The following is a 21,236-nucleotide window of genomic DNA, read 5'->3' as shown; positions in this document are numbered from 1 at the left end:
GGACGTCCCACCCGCAAACTCTTGGCTAATCATGTACCTCGGGGCGAGGCCTCACAGGTTTCTTGACGGCCCACTGATTCTCCGCCTCTACTGGGTGGGGCCTTTTGCCGATAGTGTTCATGTGGGCAGGGCTTAGTTGTCTTGAGTATTCATCGGGCCCTGCTGGTTACCCTGCGCTCGCAAAGCGAAAGCGAGGATAAGTAATCAGCTGCGTAGGTGTGTCGTACGTATGCCGTGTCTGCATTTTTAAAATTCATTTTCTCGGCAAGTTTTTTTTTTTTTTTTTGGTTTTTTGTATACAAGATCGAGGCTCGTGAAAGAGCGAACATTAATCACACAGAAAGACAAACCGACACATAAAACATATAACATCCATGGGAGCGCCTCCGCCTGTAGAAATGTTTTATTCATAATTATGATGTCATAGGTCACGTGGTACAGACGCCATCTTGGAAAAACGTTACGTCTTTCAATCCTGACAAATCTCACACTCTTACGATGTCTCTCCGAAAAGACCGACTGGACAACCCTCCCATCCACTTTCTGAATAATCCTCTCCAAGAAGTTCTGTCACTCAAGCTTTTGGGTCTCACTATCTGCCATGATCTTTCCTGCGAAAACCACATTTCAAATATGGCCTCCAAAGCCAGTCCCCGACTGGGCATCCTCCGTCGTGCGAAGTCCTTCCTTGGCACACCTGAGCTCCTCACCACATACAAGGCTTTCATCCGCAGCTCAATGGAATACTGCTCTCCCCTCTGGGCTGGTGCTCCTGCCTCACACCTAGCTCGTCTTCACGCTGTTGAAACCAAAGCGTTCAGAATCATTGGAATCTCCCGCGATGAAGCTAACTCCAAGGGCCTCTCACTCACTCACCGCAGACAGGTTGGTGGTCTTTCCGTCTTCTACCGACTCCTCTCTGGCCTTGCCCCCCCAGCTCTCTCTGGGCTCTGTCCCGCAAATATTCCTACAGGTCGCACAAGATCTGCCTGCAACCCTCTTATGGTCAAACTGCCAAAATCAAGACTCTCTGCTCACCTTCACTCCTTCATTCCTCTTTTCTCCCGCCTCTAGAACAAACTCCCCCACTCCCTTCAATCCCACTCCTCCCTCCGGGTCTTGAAAACAGCTGTTCACCACCATCTCTTATCTTCCCCCATCCAAAACCTTGATCTTTTCTATCCCCGCTAATTTCACCCCAATTCCACTTTTTTGAAATACCAACTTCTGTCCTGGAAGTCCTTGGTGTCCTTGTGTTTTATACTTCTCCCACCCCCCCCCCCCCCCGCCCCCCTTCCCACGCCTCCTCCCCCCAAGCCCTCTCCCTCCCACACATCTCCCTGCTCTTAAATGTTGTGTGCTCTCAAGTGTTTGTGTGCTTCCCCTTCTCTTGTCTTCCGCTCCCTCTTTTTATATATTTTGCTTGTCTGGTTGATTTGTTTGTGAAGTAAATGTCAGCTCTTTCACGAGCCTCGATTCATTATGCAAAAAAAACAAAACAAAAAAAAAAAACACCTCTATCTCCCAAACCGCTCAATGAAAATAATAGAAACATGGCTCATTGTCAAGCACTCCCCATGGGGAATAAGATATGTTGATGATGATGTCATCGGTGCCTTAATTATGACGTCATAATTTGACAAGTACAACGCTGGATCTGATCAGTATGGAAAAAAAATTCCTCTGCAACTGTTAGTTTGATTGGCACGAAATTTTCAGAATATGAGCAGCTCCTCCTGTGGAATTTTTAAAATGATAATTATGTCGTTATAGGTCACGTAATACAGGCACAATCTTGGAAAAATCGAAAAAAAGTTGAACCTCTATATCTCCGAACTGCTCCATGGAAAAACGAGCTTCCAAGGAAGCAAAATTCAACTGAACTGACTGGACAACTTTAAAGTAGGTCAGTTGTCTGTACTAGATTTGACTTAAATGAAAAGCCAAAACAATATGGCGGCCATTTTGTGACGGATCGGGTTGGAATGCAACAGCAACCTACCTTGTGTGGTAAGGGTTAAATATTCAAAGTTTGATCAAAATCTGTTAATATTTGTGGACGCTAGAGTGTTAACGTCGTTTTCATGACCAAAAACAAAATGGTCGCCTAAGTCCGCCATTTTTCAACGGATCGGGCTGAAATGTAATACCAACCTGGTCCTTGGGGTAAGGATGCTGCATGTCAAGTTTGATCAGAATCGGTTGATATTTGTGGACGCTGAAGTGTTAACGTCGAAAAGTTAACAGACGACGACGACAGACAACGGACGCCGGAGGGTTCAGTATGTGATGAACTCAACTGGACGGTAGTCCAGTTGAGTTAAAAATTGAAACATGGCTCATTGTCAAGTACTCCGCTTGGGGAATAAGATATGTTAATGATGATGTCATTGGCACCTTAATTATGATGTCATAATTCGACAAGTACTACGCTTCATTCGATGAGTATGAATTTCTTTCTCTGCAATTCTTGGTCCAATTGACACGAAATTTTCACCATATGAGGGCCTCCTCCTGTCGAATATTTTAATGGTTATTATGAGGTCATAGGTCACGTGGTACAGGCGCAATCTTGGAAAACTTTCGCACCTCTATATCTCTGAAACCACTCCATGGAAAAAATTGAAACCTGGCTCATTATCAACTACTCCCTATGGGGAATAAGATATGTTAATGATGATGTCATCGGTGCCTTCGCTATGACGTCATAATTCGACAAATACAACACTTATCCATCCGATCATTATTTAAAAAAATTCAGCAACTGTTGGTCTGATGGACACGAAATTTTCACCATAGGAGCGCCTCCTTTAGAATATTTTAATGATAATCATGACGTTATAGGTCATGTGGTACAGGCGCCATCTTGGAAAAACCGAAAAACGTTGCACTTCTATATCTCCAAAACCGCTGCATAGAAAAAATTTAAACATGGCTCATTGTAAAGAACTCCATATGGGGAATAGGTGTTGTTAATGATGACGTCATTGGTGTCATAATTATGACGTTATAATTCGACAGGGGAAACGCTTAGTCTGATCAGTTTGAAATGTATTGAGCGTGATCTATGCATCAATTATATTAGAGAATATAAATGTATGATGTCATCGCTCACGTGGACTGGCAGCCATATTGGATCAAAGAAAAAAAATGTTCAAAAACAGAAGAGTTGGCTCGCAACAAGTTGACTGTGCAGGGTAAGTATTCTATGAATACCATCTTGTTTAATGGGGGTTTTCATGGCCAGCCTTGCCAGCAAAATGTAAAGGGAAAATCACAGAGGGAATATCACATACTGGGGAAAACTAACCTTAATCCCGAACTAATCATCACTGCTTCGACACATAGACAATCTTAAGCTACAGTTTCCCAACTTAAGTACATCGAGATTGCTCCTACGCATCCACGGTCCAGACTATAATTATACAATCCTACCTTTACTGTGGGATTCTTTCTTCTACCTCCATAAACGTAACAATATGTATAGATCTGGTGGTGGGTTCAGTACAAAAATGTCCTTCATGACAGTGCTTGGAAAAGTTCGCAGAACAAGAATCCAGAGAATGGTGCTGAGAATGGGGAAGAAAATGAGCATCAAACCTGTTGGGGGCCAAGGTGTGTAATGAGTTACAGTGGTTTGTCCTGCACAAATGGGAAGAGTAACACATGGTCACTGGAGGTAGATATAAGTGCCTGTTGCTCTACAGATCACAGTGGTCTCAAGATGGTAGTGATTCAGCAATCCCTCAAATGGTAAAATTTATCAATGAATACTCCAAACACAACATCCCTCTCCAGACTGCAGCAGTGCAGGTCCCATAAATACCTTGGAATGCTCATCAGTGATGACTTTAAATGGATGTTTCATATTGGTGCAATATTGAGAAAGGGAACCCAAAAACTGGGATTTGTTTGGGTCGCAACACCAGAGAGCTCCCCAAGTCCTTTAGGGAAGCTGCCTTCAAATCCCTAGTCGGACCTCATGTACAATACTGCTCAAGTGTTTGTGATTTCCTACTCCAAATTGGACAATCAGAGATTGGAGAATATCCAACGTCGATGGGCCAGGTATGTTTGCAATGACAAGCAGGGTTTCCAGCATGATTCACGACTTGAAATGGCAAAGTCCTTCCCAGAGACACACTCCCAATAGTTTATAAGATATTGAGAGAATTGGTGGCTATATCTCATCTCTCAAAGTGCCTTTAGCAGAAGTAAAAACCGAAATCGGCAACATTGTAATATGATACTTATACACTATCAACCAAGGGGTAACGTCGACAAATTTGCCTTTGATCAACGTTCCATACCTGAGTGGAACACCCATCCGCTATTGTCATAAGTAGTGACACCTTAGAGTTTAGACCAAGTCCAGAACCATCTCAATAAATATATTAACAATGTGAATTCGGACTAATGTACATCTCATCTACAGCGCATGCGCACACTGAATGATCACCTTCGTGATAGGCTGGGAGAGCCCTTTGAAGATGATCCAAAGAAGAAGATTGTAATGCAAATTGTATGTCAAACGATGTGAAATGATGGGAGTGCAAGACTCAACTAGAGAGTTCATAGAACATAATACCCCACACAGTTTTCAGGTTTGTACAGGAGGGCCTTGCCATTCGCGAGGGATTGAAAATCCGTGTGAACCGCAAATTCGCAAACTTAGGTGAGTAATGGGGCGAATAGGGTTGGGGACTTCAACGTTAAAATGTTTCCAAACTGTACCCTTAATTAACATGTTTATGCATTATTTGTGTGCTTTTTATTTTCATGAATAAAAGAGTTATTAAGAACATAAAAAATAAAGTTTTATTATTATTTCATACTAGAAAAGGTACCCGGCGTTGCCGGGCAACGCAGAGTCGCTTCGTGATGGGAATAATAAGAGAGGGGGAAGAGAGCGGAGTGCGAGATGCTAGAGTGAGGGAGGGGAGGAGGAGGAGCGGGCAAATGAAAGGGCAGAGGAGAAGGGGGAGAGAGGGGTGTGGAAGGGGTATGGGGAGGGAGGAGGGTGGTAGGAGAGGTGGAGACGATTGAGAAGGGGAGGGGTGAAGGAAAGACAGAGGTGGGGATGGGAAAGACGGGTGGGAGAGGGAGAGGAGTGTGGGAGAGAGGAGGGAGGGACTATTACATACACACTGCCTTTTATCAAGGGAGGCGCAAAGTGCCCCTCCCTTTATATTTTGGATCGTTTCTCTGTGTGCATCTTTAACATGAAATGAATGAATGAATGAATGAATGAATGAATGGCTTTAACATAGGGACTGAAAATTCGTTTCTCGGCTTCTACTTGTCGAAATCGACTAAATTTCAGAAGTGAATGCTTTGTACGTTGAGGTGATATGTTCCAAATTTCACCAACGTCCGTTTCCGAATTCTTCAGTTTTATTAAGAAAACCCTCAAATTATTGTTGGTGTCTGTCCGTCCATCCATCCATCTGTCCGCCAAAAATGTGTTGGCCCTCAGATCTCAAAGGCTGTACATCGAAACTAGCTGAAACTTGGAATATACATCAGCCAATACGTCTAAGTAATGGCTTTCGAAACAAATTCAAAGTCTGCGCTCATTGTGGGAGTCTACGGGGGTTTTTTTGCACCCCCCCTGCCCCCGCCCCCAAAAATAGGTATTTACTCTCTTCTCCGAAACTACACAGGCGATGTTGATGAAACTTGGCCCCAAGCTTCACATCTGAAGCCTCAAGAAGGTGTATTGACGGCATCAACATCTACGCTCAATAAGGAGGGGGGGCATTTGACCCCCCCCCCCCCATTCCCCCGAAATAGGTATTTGTTGTCTTTTTTATTTTTGTACACAGAATCGAGGCTCGTGTAAGAGCTAACACATTGAACATGAAAACATGCACAGACACATAAAACATACAATGAAGGGAGCGGGAGACGAGAAGTACACAAGCACAACAACAGAAGAGAACAGGGATATTGGTAGATCTGTGGAAGGGAGAGGGCTGGGGTACACTGTATAAAGCAAATTAACACTTCTAGGAATTTCAGGAAAGTAGTTGGGGATTTAAAGAGGCGGATCTCTCCTTTAAGGCCACACACTTGATTCTAGAAGCCATTATTTTAATTCCAGAATCAAAACAAAGTGTAGGATGTTTGATATTTACTCGACACAACAGCAACTAATGAGAGTACACGTGCAATTTTCCAATGACGTTGACGTTTTAATTTCCTACTTACAACCAAGGTGACTGTGTGTGTGTGTGTGTGTGTGTGTGTGTGTGTGTGTGTCAGTTAATATGCGATTTCATACCATCAGTGGTCAACCGCCATTAAGGTATCCCATCCAGCTCTGCTGTACCTTAATGGGAGTGATAAGCACTGTCTGCCACACGGCACATTATCTCCGGTATCCACTCATTATATGGAATCGCCTGGATGCAGCCGCGAGCAACCAATCTAAATATAATTTCAGTTCTCCAGCTTTTAATGAGCGCACGTAATGACGTCACCGCCATGTACGTACGCTCTGCCTGTCAAGCTCTCAGGAGAACCATCCGACAGAGCAGAATTTTGATCTTTGTTCAGATACTGTCATAAGTGCATGAAAAACTCAGTTACCGACCTGGTTTCACCCTGTTGGTATATAATTGATGGTATGAAAGGTTTTCAGAGTCATGAGTGTATGCAGGACTCACTGTGTTGCCCTGATGAGCCCCAACAGGGCGAAAGCCAAACAGTTCCGGTAGACAGAAGCCAAACAGTTCAATCTTGGTTTCATCAGACCACAGAATCTTGTTTCTCACAGTCTGAGAGTCCTTTAGGTGCGTTTTTGCAAACTCCAAGTGGGCTTTTATGTGTCTTTCACTGAGGAGAGGCCTCCATCTGGCCACTCCGCCATAAAGCCGAGATCGGTGGGGAGTTGCAGTGATGGTTCTCCTTCTGGAAGTTTCTCCCATCTCCACACAGGATCACTGGAGCTCAGCCAGAGTGACCATCGGGTCCTTGGTCACCTCCCTCACCAAGGTCCTTCTCCCCCGATTTCTCAGTTTGGCCGGGCGGCCAGCTCTAGGAAGAGTCCTGGTTGTTCCAAACTTCTTCCATTTAAGAATTATGGAGGTCACTGTGCTCTTGGGAACCTTCAATGCAGCAGAATTTTTTTTTGTAGGCTTCCCCAGATCTGTGCCTCGACACAATCCTGTCTCTGAGCTCTGCAGGCAGTTCCTTCGACCTCATGGCTTGGTTTTTGCTCTGATATGCATTGTCAGCTGTGAGACCTTATATAGACAGGTGTGTGCCTTTCCAAATCATGTCCAATCAATTGAATTTACCACAGGTGGACTCAAATCAAGGTGTAGAAACATCTCAAAGATGATCAAGAGAAATGGGAGGCACCTGAGCTAAATTTCAAGTGTCAAAGCAAAGGGTCTGAATACTTATGTCAATGTGATATTTCAGTTTTTTCTTTTTAATAAATTTGCAAAACTTTCTAAAATCCTGTTTTCTCTTTGTCATTATGGGGTATTGAGTGTAGATTGATGAGGGAAAAAATGAATTTAAACGATTTCAGCATAAGGCTACAACATAACAAAATGTGAAAAAAGTGAAGGGGTCTGAATACTTTCTGAATGCACTGTACATATAAATATATATATATATATATATATATATATATATATATATACATACATATATATATATATATATATATATATATATATATATATATATATATATATATACACATATATATACAGACTTGGCATTTAATATGGATTTTTTTTCTTTTCTTGACGGGTTTACTTTCTTCACTCAGTATATCAATCTGGTGAGTTTCTTTTACACTTTGGTGATTTATTTGTTAAAAGAACCATGTCACTGATTGTCTGTCGCAGCAAGAAGTCAACAACAGGATTATATCACAGGTGGCGCGGCAAAATGTACGGACAGGTGCATTTGACGATTGGCTTCACAGTCGGGTATACAAGGGTTGTTGCGTTCTGTATTCGTGGAAAACAACTGCTGCACGTCTACAAAAGTTATTGCCGCTTCCTCTGGAGATGGTCCGTCAACTCGACAATGCTGTTTGTTATGGAGTGGTGGCTTTACGAAATTACGGCATTGAAAGAGCGTGCTATTGCTTGGCAGTATGGCATCACTCAAGGTCAGGTGTCAAAGATCCTGAAACGAAATGCTCAGAGGGGTGTCCCTACTCCAATACCGAGGCCAGGACGTCCCCGCAGAACCACAAGGAGGGATGATCGCCAGCTGCACCGGTTAGTCCGCAATGGCTGTACCAAGTCAGCTAATCGGCTTCGGGCTGAGTGGCAGCAACTGACAAATGTGCCTGTATCCAGAAGGCTAGTCAACCAACGACTGGTTCAAGCAGGCTATCGTGCCAGGCGTCCCCTGAGAAAGCCATGCCTGACCAGACAACACCGCCAGCGCCGATTGCAGTGGGCCAGAGATCACCGTCAATGGCAGCCAGGACACTGGAATCACGTGATCTTCAGTGACGAGTCTAGATTTCTGGTCTATCGTCAAGATGGCCGCGTCCGAGTGCGCAGACAAGTGCATGAAGCCTACAACAAAGATTGTATAGTGCCAAGAGTCCAAGCGGGAGGTGGTGGGGTGACCGTTTGGGCTGCTTTTCATGCAGGGGGCAAAACTGACCTGGTTGTTCTGAATGGAAACCTGAATCAATTCAAGTGCAGGGCCATTCTGGAAGAAACATTGCTTCCATTTGTTCGTGCAGCCTTTCGAGGAAACTTTGTCTTCCAAGATGACAATGTACGGCCTCATCGTGCTCGCATGATCCAACACTTTCTTGCTGACCGTGTTGTAGAGCATATGGAGTGGCCTGCCATTTCCCCGGATATGAATCCAATCGAGAACTTGCGGGCAGAATTAACGCGTCAAATCGACCACTTGGACCAGCAGCCGACCTCTGTGCATGAATTGCAGCAGGCTATTGTCACTGCATGGCAAGCGATTCCTGTCCAAACCTTGGCAAATCTCGTGAACAGCATGCCTCAACGTGTACGTGCTCTCCTGAATGCTCGTGGGGGTTACACGAAGTACTGAACTGTAATTTTACTGTCCGTAATCCCAGTCGTAATTTAACTTTTGTTTTTGTTAAAAAAAAATTTGGCTAATGTGCAAAATAAAGAGATACTTCTGGAAAACGTACAGAAGTTTAACACAGTACTGTCCATGAATTGAGTTCGATCTCAGTTTACATCACTTTCAAGGATCAATTTATTTGTTTCGAAATGTCATATGTGGTTTTTGTTTCTTTTAAAGGTCACATTAACAAAATCTAGAATAATTTCAACATAATTCCAATGAACTTTTGGTTCTAAGACATCTTGAAAAGTAAGTTCACCCCCACAAAAAAATATTCCATATTAAATGCCAAGTCTGTGTGTATATATATATATATATATATATATATATATATATATATATATATATATAGATATATATATATATATATATATATATATATATCTCTTAGTGTAAGTGCATATATATATATATATAGTCCTCAGTGTAAGTTTGTACATATGTTACGGACACGACTTTGATGTTAAGGTGGGCCGAGCGGAATGGCCGCCGTATCCGTACAAGTTACCCGATTGTGCCCGAATGTTGACTAATCGCGCTACGCTGGCTCAATAGGAAAGAGAAGACACCCGGCTGGGTTACAATCACACAATACGACACCAGGGGTTCAGTTCTCAAGACCTCCGGAGGAGGTTATATTAAGGCGGAAAAGGTTAGATTACAGGGACAAGAGGGAAACATAGGAAGGTGGGCACTTAGACACAACCTTATATTAACCCTAGACAGACCACAGATAAACGGGACAAGGCTCACTCACACGGGGTTTGATGGCCAGGAAAGCGGCAGTCGATGGCTCAGGTGCACCTGGCTCAGGGACAGAATCGCGTACGGTGGTGTCCAGCAGATGCGGGGAGGTCGCTCAGCGCTCGTGGGTCGCGACTTTGGTGGAGATGCCGGGGAGGTCGCTCAGCGCTCGTGGGTCGCGACTTTGGTGGAGATGCCGGGGAGGTCGCTCAGCGCTCGGGAGGGTGGCGTCTTGTCCTTCCAAGCTCGGGGCGCATCTGACGTCACGTCCGGCGCGGGGCCGCGTATATCCGGCGGGGAGTCACGCCCTCGCTCGTTAGCTCCGCCCCATATGGCATCGGCCCATGGCTTCTCATTGGGTGCGGGGGTTACCGGCTCCGCCCTTGACGAGGGGCCGACAGGGAGCCCCCTTCTGGGTAACCCCGTCGAGCACATGTTCAATGGCGGCCAACCGAGCCGGAGTGAGGACGCAAAGCCGCTGTTGTTGTGGTTGTTGTTGGAGCTTGAGATGATGGGAAGAGATGCGGGGAGGTATGGGAAGGTCCTAAACTCCTACTGGTGCCATATCATCACATTCTGGTGCAACGAAGAGTCATAATTAATGGAAACAAGTCCTTAACTGACATAGATTAAGAATAACTAGCAAGATGTCCTATAATTGTCTACGTGTGGTGCGGGGGACCTGGGCACGACATTTAATGGGGGAATGAAGGGGAAGATCGGCTCTAATGGGTGTTGTTTACAGACAATGGGACTAGGGAATGGGGTAAGGGGAGAGTTGGGGAGTATCGGAGAAGATAGGGGAATATTTACAAGCGGATATGGAGGTCAAATTCCATATTCGCAACATTGCACCCTTCTCTACCCTCGGGGCGTCCCGACCCGATAAATTTTTACCTACTTTAGTGTGGCACGCAATGTAGTTCCCTCTACTATTAACTCTACCCTGAGTGCGACAGTTTTATAGATATTCACAAATGAGTAAATATGTCCCCCTGCGACGTTGCACCCTTCTCCTCACAGAAACACACCCACAGGATAACCGAATCCGGAAAGAATCCTCAAACTAAACATACAGCCGGTAGGGAGCATTATTTACAAGACTACGCTGATATTTACACTACGATCCAGGACCTGTCTTTGGAGGAACACATGCAGATGTTATGCATAGAGAGAGCGCGCTTGCCAACATCGATACACCAACCCACGAGTGCTCTGTGGCCGACGGCCTTTAATAACGTGCAGAGCACCCTTTCCGAGCATCAACAGCACCACCCCACCACCAATCGGTGCAGTCACCATTGTTCAATGAAATAAAAATAACTGCGACAACCCCTAACCCTGCAGGTGTCTCTTGCTCTTCTTGTGGTGCACTTGGTGTCAACTAAAAGTGGTTCACCTGTATGGCATAGGTGCCACGTTGACCCATAGGTCCATCCACGGGTGGTGCTTGGCCGCAAAAGAACTACGGTCCATTGTGGGTGGCCACCAACATTGCGGTCCATATGGTGTATCGATCCAGGCAGCGAACAGCGAAAGTGCAGGCCCACAACTGCGCAGCCAGCACCTCTCTCTCCTCTCTCTCTACCCCAAAGCCAGATCCTCGGAGGTGGGAGACAAAAGAAGAAACAAGTGAGTAAGGTGGTAAGGGCGCAAAAGTGCACGCAATATAAGGTAATGCACACTGGGGGCACATGGGAACCAGGTGAGACAGGTACGTTCCTATCGTACGCCCCCCCCCCCACCAGGTAACCTACATGGCCCCTCCCTTACCCCTTACTGTATCCACACAACACAACACTACCCATAAACATCTACTTTACAAATCAACAAACATCCCTACTGTCTTCCCCGTTCCTCCCATATACCAAATTCGTCTTCTCTCCCTCCTAACCAATCAAATTTGCCATTTTCAACTCTCATCAAAATTTGCCATCTCCAACTCAACATCAAAATTTGCCATCACCAATTCATCATCAGTCCCTCCTAGGGAGGGAGAGATGGAATCACCCCAATGTCTCATCCACGTCGTGATGCGTCTCACAAATCCACACAGCGATTCATCTCCTGCAACAAAACAAAGAAAACACAGGTGTGGAGTCATCATCATCACCACAGGTAAGTGGCTGCGTATGGTGCGACAGGTTCTTCAATCCTAACTATTTCCTAAATGACTTTAACAACTTTACACTACCCGGGGTCTCTCTCCGGCCAAACCATTGGCCCTCTTACACTATGGGTTCTAAAAACCAATTCCCATTGGCCAAACTGTGGTGCTCTTCAATTTGGGGTCTCACTCCCCCGATTCATCTCCCGGTGCCCTCGTACAATTTCTGGGCTGTGGCGTGTACCTCTCCCAGTGGGTCTACCCACCTGCACACCTCCACCACTGCGGTTGCCTCCGAGCTTACCTGCTCCTTACCCTAACCTAACTACCTGGGGAAGGCCCTCTGGCTCTCTCCCCACTCCGTGCCCTCTCTGGCACTGGGCTGCCCGATCCACACCCGGGATCCTCAGGCACCCACTCACAACTACCGGCTCCCAGAGCCCACCTGCGGCCTCACCTGGCCGACATCCTCACAGTGGTGGAGTGCCCAACCAACTACACACACTAACAGGCTACACGCCCAGCCATTTCCACAACACTAATGCACCCATTCACAACACCATTCTGCAACCGCACCACAAATGCCAATATCCAACCACAATTTACCTGCACCCTCTACCTAACACTTACACTACCCGCCCCGGGTACTCGTGAAAGGGGTCCACTCTTCCCCCATCCACACCTTCGCACCATGCACACCACTCCGTACCACTCACTCCAACTCTCTCCACACACCTGTACCTGCACACCTGTGCTCTCACACCTGGTGCCACCTGCACCCTTCTCTCCCCAAGCGCATTCGCGCTGATCCACACACTCACTACTCATACACTGCTCCACACACCTGTCCAGTTGCACACCTGTGCAATCACACCTGTTCAATTCTCACAAACACGGCATCATCTCAGCTAACTACTCCCTTCTGAAACTTGCGCTTCCCAGTCGTCCCTTTAAACTATTGCGCTCCCTCGTCATTATCATCCATACTAATCTACCTGCGTCCCCACTACAGGTATCAGTCACTAACTAACCTTAACGTTACCTAAGGTCATCTTCTCTAGATCCCTACACACCATATCCTAACCCACCCGGGCTAGTTTTCACTGCCATACACCCCATATCTAGTGCTCCTTTGCCCCCCCTTGGGAAAGGTGGCAGGGATGCCACCCTCTCCCACCGGGCCTATCGCTCCTCAATCCCCCAGTCCTCTGGCACTAATAAGCCCCCCTTATTCAGAGGTACTGGGTCCCGCCTCGGCATCTAAAGCCGAGGCAATCCACGGGGGCGCCTGCTCGCCGGTGTAAGGTCTTATCCGGTCGGCGTGGACGATCCGAGGGAGGGCTCGTGGCCCCATTTTGATCTTAAAGACCACGTCACAGATTTGCGACAGGACGACTCCTGGGCCTTGCCAGGGGGAGGTGAGTTTTGGGCACCTTCCCTTCCGCCTCCGGGGATTAAAGAACCAAATCTTCGTCCCCGGAGCGTATTGACTCCCCTGGCTCCGGTCGTCGTACCTGCGCTTCATCTTTTCCCCCGCCAGATGGAGTTGGCGGCGGGCGAAGGCATGGACTAGCTCCATGCCTTCCTCTAGGTGACGTGCGTACCCCTCCCTCGGCGGGTTAACCACTGTGTCTGGCACGGGACCGCATAGCAAGTCGGCGGGAGCCCGTAACTCCCGCCCATACATAAGCAACGCTGGACTGCATGCGGTGGCCCCGTGCTGGCTGGTCCGGTAGGCCATAAGCAAATAAGGGAGATGTTCGTCCCAGTCATCCTGACGGGTGGTGGTGAACAGTGCCAGTTGTTGGATTAAAGTTCGGTTGAATCTTTCCACCATCCCGTCAGATTGAGGTCTTAAAGGCGTTGTCCTGGTTTTTCGAATTGACAGGAGACTGCACACATCTTTTAGTAATTTGCTCTCAAAATTTCGTCCCTGGTCGGTGTGCAACTCCTGTGGAATCCCATGCCGGCACACAAATCCTTCCACGAAGGCCTGCGCTACCACCCCTGCTTCTTGGTTGGGGAGGGCGTAGGCCTCCGGCCACTTGGTGAAGTAGTCCATCACAACGAGGATATACTTATTACCTTGGCGGGTGCGGGGCAGCGGTCCTAGAATATCCATAGCCACCCGCTCAAGGGGGGCCCCCACCTGATGTAATTGAAGGGGGGCCCTCATCCTCCGTGCTGGTCCCTTTTTGGCAGAACAGGCGTCGCATCTCCGACACCAGTCCTGTATGTCGCGCCCCATATTCACCCAATAGAACCTCCGGCGGACCCGAGATATTGTCTTTGTCCTGCCCAAATGGCCGCCGGAGCGGGTACCATGCACCTGTTGCAATATGACGTTCTTGAATTTGTCAGGGACTATCACCAGCCAGGAAGTTCGATCAGAGGGAACCTCCACCCACTTGCGATACAAGATGTTGCCTTTCAATTCCAGGGTCTGCCACTGAGCCCAATATGCCTTTGTTTGTGCCCCGAGGGGGGTGACCTCTTCCCCCTTTGGTCTTTGCCCCAATTTGACCCATTGGAACACCGGCCCCAGAACAGGATCCTCCTGCTGGGCCGTGCTCCAAGCCAACTCTCCAAATTCCTCGTCCGCGGTTAGTGGCAAAATTGGCCCTCTCACCCGGGTTGCCCGGACGACGAGAATCGGGGCGGAATCGCCCAATTGCTCCCTCTCCTCGTGTCTCGCACAAAATTTACAGTTTTCCCCCAGACAAGGACGCCGAGAGAGTGCGTCCGCATTACCATGGGCCTTCCCGGCCCTATGGGCCACATCAAAATCGTACTGCTGCAACTTTTCCAACCACCTTGCAATTTGGCCCTCCGGTTCCTTGAACCGAAGGAGCCATTGCAAGGAGGAATGGTCAGTTCTAACCAAAAATTTCCGCCCGTACAAGTACGGGTGGAAATGGTTCATGGCAGCCAGCATAGCCAATAACTCTTTGCGAGTGACGCAATAATTTCTCTCGGGCCTACTTAAGGCCCGACTATAATAACCAATCACTCTCTCCACGCCCTCCTGTGTCTGAGACAAAACTGCGCCCAATCCTTCCTGGCTCGCATCCGTGTCCAGGGTAAATGTCCCGTCACTAGTGGGGTAAGCTAGAAGGGGTGCGGATGTGAGACACCCCTTCAATTTTTGGAAGGCCTCGTGGCACTCCCGTGTCCAATTAAATCGCGTCCCCTTCTCCGTAAGCCGGTGGAGGGGACGGGCCAACTCCGCAAATTTCGCCACAAAGCGCCGGTAGTAGGAGCAGAGTCCCAAAAATCCCCGCACCTCTTTGATGGTACGTGGTGCGGGCCACTCCTCTACCGCTTTAATTTTGTCTGGGTCTGTTTTTACCCCCTCGCGGCCAATCACGTGACCTAGATAGGCCACCTCTCTTGCAAACAAAGTGCACTTACTCGGGTTCAGCTTCAACCCTGCCTGTCTGAGGCACCCGAACACCTGGTCCAAATTAGCTAGTGCCTGGGGGAACGTTTGGGCATGTACCAGGACGTCATCCAGGTACACCAGGCATGATTGCCATGGCATGCCGCCTAGTACATGCTCCATCAATCTCTCAAAGGTGGCGGGGGCGTTACACAAACCAAACGGCATCACAGTAAACTGATACAGTCCCTTACCTGTGGAAAATGCCGTTTTCTCCTTCCCTGCCCTATCCATCTCCACCTGCCAATACCCACTCTTGAGGTCCAAAGTTGTGAACCAATTTGAGCCCGCAACGGCATCGAGGGTGTCATCAATCCTTGGCAGGGGATATGAGTCCTTGAGTGTCACGTTGTTTAGCTGGCGATAGTCCACGCAGAACCGCGTGGTCCCATCCTTCTTTTTGACCAGCACAACAGGTGACATCCAAGGACTTCCCGAGGGCTCGATCACACCTGCGTCGAGCATTTTTGCAACCTGCTCGTCAGCTTCCGCCCTCTTGCTCCAAGGGAGCCGTCGGGCGGCCTGACGAATAGGCCGGGCCTCACCGGTGTGGATCTGATGTTTCACCAGGCCCGTACGTCCAATATCCTCGGTGGACAGGGAGAAGAGGTCCAAATGGGACCCAACCAGTTTGTGTAAGGCCTCCCTCTGGGTACCTCCCAACTCTACGCTACTACGATTTACCATCTCGCAAATGGGATCGGGCCAATTCCTACTTGTTATTGAAGGCTCCCCCCGGGGTCGGCTCGGCTGGACGTTCTCGCCCCTCACTGTCGCGACTTCCTCAACTGGGGTGCAGCCAGCTACCCTCGTGCCCCTTACTATAGTGCGTGGTTCTGTACTCACATTTACTACTCGGACGGCCACTACCGGTCCGTCCGTTTTTACAAGGGTGCGGCCCACGATTAAACCCGGTATGGACTGCGCTGCCACCGGTTCGACCAGGCCGCAGGACTCCTGCCATGTTGGGCGAGCTGCCCACCGGGCCGGCACTATCGCCTCGGCCCTTGGGGGGATGGTCACGGCCTCGGAAGCCTCCAGCTCCGCTCTCTCGGCCGTGCTCACTCCCCCTAACGGCAGCTCTTCTACTCCCACCTGCAGGATCCCCCGGCACAAGTCGATTTTACAACCGCTGGCAGTCAACAGGTCCAACCCTATTAAACATGGGTCGCACACCTCCGCCACCCAAACATCTATCTCCCTCCTTACCGACCCTAACTTGAGGGTCACAGAACCACGCCCTATGATCGGGGCCGTTACCCCGGTAGCAAGCTGCAAACTATAATTTTGCAGGCGCTGGATCTTATCCCAGCCACCTGCGCTCGAATCAAGGACCACAGGGCTGATGATCGTGGCGCTAGCTCCTGTGTCCACTACGGCGTCTACCCCCACGCCGGCAATTTTGCATCTAATTGTCAGGCTACCGGTTCCAATTTGGCCACAATAAATGACCTGTCGCGTCAATGAGGGCTCTCCTCCATCCTCTGCTGCCGAACACCGCCCTACGTGCCCGACACCTTCTAGTTTCCCGGGGTCTGGCGGGGGGGTGTCTGGGGTCGGCTAACCCGCTCCCCCCTGGGCGGAGTTGAGGACCTCAACTGCCGGGGATCATCCCGGCGCGCGTTTCGACAGTGCCGCGCCAGGTGACCCAGGCGGTTGCAGGTATAGCACCTCACCTGATAAGGTGCTTGCCTCCGGAATTCCAAATTCCCCCCCCTGTAGGTCCGAATTGGATTACCCGCTCGTGGTCCACCGCGGGCCACCTCCGTGGCCGCCTGCCATGGTCCAGGTCCCGCCAGGCGCTGGTCCACCAGCCTCCGGACCATGCCCGCCAGGTCAGGACCCACGTCGGGGGCGGGCCCCCTAAGGGGTCCGCCCTCCATCGGGGGTCCCATCTGGCGGACCGCCATTGCGAGACGCTCGCCCCCCCGGGCCAGGGGCCTCGCTGCTTCCCAACGGGCCGCAGCGTCAGCCGCCTGGCTCAGAGTCTGCGGGCGCCACATGGCGAGCTGTTGCCGGAGCTCAATATCCGGGAGGGCCTGGATAAAATGGTCCAGCGCCAGGCTTTCCCGGGAATCCGCTGCCATGCTAGCATGTGCGATCCCCACTGCGCGGCGAATGTCGTGGGCAAGTTCCCCGATGGCTTCCTGGGGCTTGCGCTTTCGCAGCGCGAGCTGAGCTTTAACAAGCTCGCTCTGCTGTTCTATTCCAAATCGATTAATTAGGGCGTCGCGGAGGGCTGGCAGGGTGAGAGCACCCGCTGGTAATGCCGTCAGCACCTCCGCCGCCGCGCCGCGCAATGCGGCCACCAGGTGTACTCCACCTTCGTCCTCACCCCAACCGTTACCCTTACACACACAGTCGAACTGCGCCAGGTACGCGCGTAGATCACTCTTGCCGTCATACGGCGCGAGTGGGACCTTGTGGGACCACCTCGTATGCGAGTCGTTGCCCGCCGGCCGGACCCCGTGCGTCGCCCCTTGCGGGGTCAGCGCGGGGCCGAACCGGCCGGGCCCCCACAGTACACTACCCCCAAGGGGCTCTCGTGCCTCCCCGGTCCCTCCAACAACTACCCCTGTTGGTGTCGATGCATGGGTCACACCTCCGCAACCCGCTACCCATTCCATACCACCACAACCTTGCTCACCCACACCTCGCACCTCTCGTTCCATACCCTCCGGACCAGCCATACACCTCACTCTTGGCCTCTCACGAACATCCGGGTCTATCTCGACCCCCAAGCTTATTAAATCACCTGGCGCATCATACGCACGACCATATTGGTCACCACTTACACCGGGTCCTCTTTCTCTTCGCTTCTCCTCCATCACCTGCGAATCCCTCATCCGGTTAATGAGCACATCATCACGATCCGAACACAGACTTTGGACCAATTCTTTTACTTCCTCCTTTATCTCTTTCTTATCCTCTCTCCGTCGCTTCTTAATTTCGCTCACCCCTTCTTCCACTTCTTCTAATTTTTGCTTCATCTCCTTCATCTCTTCGTGCGCCCCTTTAAGTTCTTCCTCTAACTCCACTTTATTTTTTTCTATGTGCTCCCGCACCTCCCGCTCTTTAACCTCCATTACCTCTACCACCTTGTCCATTTTTCTCGTCAGGTCCTCATGTACCGTCTGGCACTCTTTTTTAATTACCCCTACGTCCTTTTTCATCTCCTTCTGTGTCGATTTTAAACCCTCTATTACCGCTGTGTTCTTCTTTACCTGGTCCCCCAACTCCTTTTGTCCCACTGTCAGTTGTTCTACTCCCAGCGTCAACTCCTCTATACCACCTTGCAATTTTACAGTCCCCTTTCTCACCTCTTTCTCCATGCGCTCCTTACAGTGCCTCACCTCCTCGCGCACTCCTCCGACCTCCTCACTCACTCCTCTTCTGATCTCCTCTCCCATCACTTGCATCTCCTGCCCAGATGCCACCCTCATCTGCTCCATTTCCTCCCTGTGAGCATCCAGTTTGGTTTCTACCCCCATTCTGACCCCCTCTATCTGCTGCTCCATTTGTTTAACTTCCCTTTCCGCTTGGTCCCTCATGTCCCTCAATTTGCCTTCCATACTGTTTTCTAACCCCTCTAACCCTTTTTGCATCCCTTCCATTTGATTCTCTTGAGCGGCCATTCTGTTTTCTACCCCCGTTAACCCCTCCTGTATTTCCCCTAATCTATCGTCTAATTTCCCAAATTTCATGTCTAATCCCTTAAAATTATTGTCTAATCCCTTAAAATTATTGTCTAATCCCTCACTGGTACCCCTCGCTTCGTCCCTCATTACCCCCATTTGCTCACTCTGAGCCCTCGCTTCGTCCCTCATTACCCCCAATTGCTCACTCTGAGCATCCATCCGGCCCTCCAATCGCTCACTATTCTGGGCCATAAGGGCCTTCATTTGTATAAAAAACAAGTTTAAATCCACCGGGGGCGCTGCCACGGTCGCTGGCGCGGTGATCAGCGAGGCGCCATTTTGCGCGCCCGCTTCTTCGTGCGTGACGGCGCTATTTTGCGAACCTGCCGCCCTCACTGCTTCGCTCTCCTCCTGTCCCTCATTTTGGTCCTGGATCGACCCTACCTCACTCTCCTTTACCGGACCCCAGCCGTCTTGATCCGCCATAGCGCGACTTTCAAAATTCGGTTTTTATTTTTTTATTTTCGTAAAACAAATTGAAATTTCGCCGTTATAATTTCGCGCGGGAAACGCGCTCCGAATCGATTTTCCCTCCCAAAATTTGGGCCTAACTAATTTAGTCCCGGGTTCGAATTCCACTCCTCGACACCAATTGTTACGGACACGACTTTGATGTTAAGGTGGGCCGAGCGGAATGGCCGCCGTATCCGTACAAGTTACCCGATTGTGCCCGAATGTTGACTAATCGCGCTACGCTGGCTCAATAGGAAAGAGAAGACACCCGGCTGGGTTACAATCACACAATACGACACCAGGGGTTCAGTTCTCAAGACCTCCGGAGGAGGTTATATTAAGGCGGAAAAGGTTAGATTACAGGGACAAGAGGGAAACATAGGAAGGTGGGCACTTAGACACAACCTTATATTAACCCTAGACAGACCACAGATAAACGGGACAAGGCTCACTCACACGGGGTTTGATGGCCAGGAAAGCGGCAGTCGATGGCTCAGGTGCACCTGGCTCAGGGACAGAATCGCGTACGGTGGTGTCCAGCAGATGCGGGGAGGTCGCTCAGCGCTCGTGGGTCGCGACTTTGGTGGAGATGCCGGGGAGGTCGCTCAGCGCTCGTGGGTCGCGACTTTGGTGGAGATGCCGGGGAGGTCGCTCAGCGCTCGGGAGGGTGGCGTCTTGTCCTTCCAAGCTCGGGGCGCATCTGACGTCACGTCCGGCGCGGGGCCGCGTATATCCGGCGGGGAGTCACGCCCTCGCTCGTTAGCTCCGCCCCATATGGCATCGGCCCATGGCTTCTCATTGGGTGCGGGGGTTACCGGCTCCGCCCTTGACGAGGGGCCGACAGGGAGCCCCCTTCTGGGTAACCCCGTCGAGCACATGTTCAATGGCGGCCAACCGAGCCGGAGTGAGGACGCAAAGCCGCTGTTGTTGTGGTTGTTGTTGGAGCTTGAGATGATGGGAAGAGATGCGGGGAGGTATGGGAAGGTCCTAAACTCCTACTGGTGCCATATCATCACATTCTGGTGCAACGAAGAGTCATAATTAATGGAAACAAGTCCTTAACTGACATAGATTAAGAATAACTAGCAAGATGTCCTATAATTGTCTACGTGTGGTGCGGGGGACCTGGGCACGACATTTAATGGGGGAATGAAGGGGAAGATCGGCTCTAATGGGTGTTGTTTACAGACAATGGGACTAGGGAATGGGGTAAGGGGAGAGTTGGGGAGTATCGGAGAAGATAGGGGAATATTTACAAGCGGATATGGAGGTCAAATTCCATATTCGCAACAATATATATATATATATATATATATATCTCTTAGTGTAAGTGCATATATATATATATATAGTCCTCAGTGTAAGTTTGTACATATACATATGTGAAACACACAAGGCATTCATCCAGATTTTTGCTTGCATTGATTGCGCATCATTTATGATGAGTGTGTGCTGAGTGCCCACACATAATTACATTCAAGTTGCTCCTGATGAATTTGTGCCTTTTTTTGAGTATTGCAGCAGGATGAAGGGTTGGAGAGTGGATGAAATTGTCCCAAATACCTTGTGGCTATATGGATGGCATTCATCTCCGTGTAGACCCAGTGGTGTGCACATGCGAAGACCCGGTAGCCACAGGCTCGCAGCGCAGCAAGTTCTCGTCCCACACTGATCGTCCCTTTCACAAGCCTGTGAATAC

The 21,236-nt window shown here is 49.5% G+C and overlaps 1 protein-coding gene across 2 annotated transcripts in view; it reads right to left on the bottom strand.

Annotated features, from left to right (window-relative positions):
• Window positions 1-21,236, bottom strand: part of LOC137412493 (toxin MIT1-like) — a 95,145-nt gene that overhangs the window by 29,324 nt on the left and 44,585 nt on the right. Inside the window, exon 2 of one of the 2 annotated variants that reach the window (XM_078786883.1) lies at window positions 21,101-21,226. In XM_078786883.1, coding sequence (XP_078643009.1) covers window positions 21,101-21,226 — 126 coding nt within the window. Of the gene's footprint in view, window positions 1-21,006; window positions 21,227-21,236 lie in introns of those variants that run through there. The other variant, XR_013624998.1, reaches the window with a different exon arrangement.

This window comes from Myxine glutinosa, chromosome 11, assembly GCF_964187855.1.
Source record: "Myxine glutinosa chromosome 11, kmMyxGlut1.1, whole genome shotgun sequence".
In the NCBI taxonomy this organism is placed as follows: domain Eukaryota; kingdom Metazoa; phylum Chordata; class Myxini; order Myxiniformes; family Myxinidae; genus Myxine; species Myxine glutinosa.
This window is presented reverse-complemented; position numbering and strand designations above follow the sequence as displayed.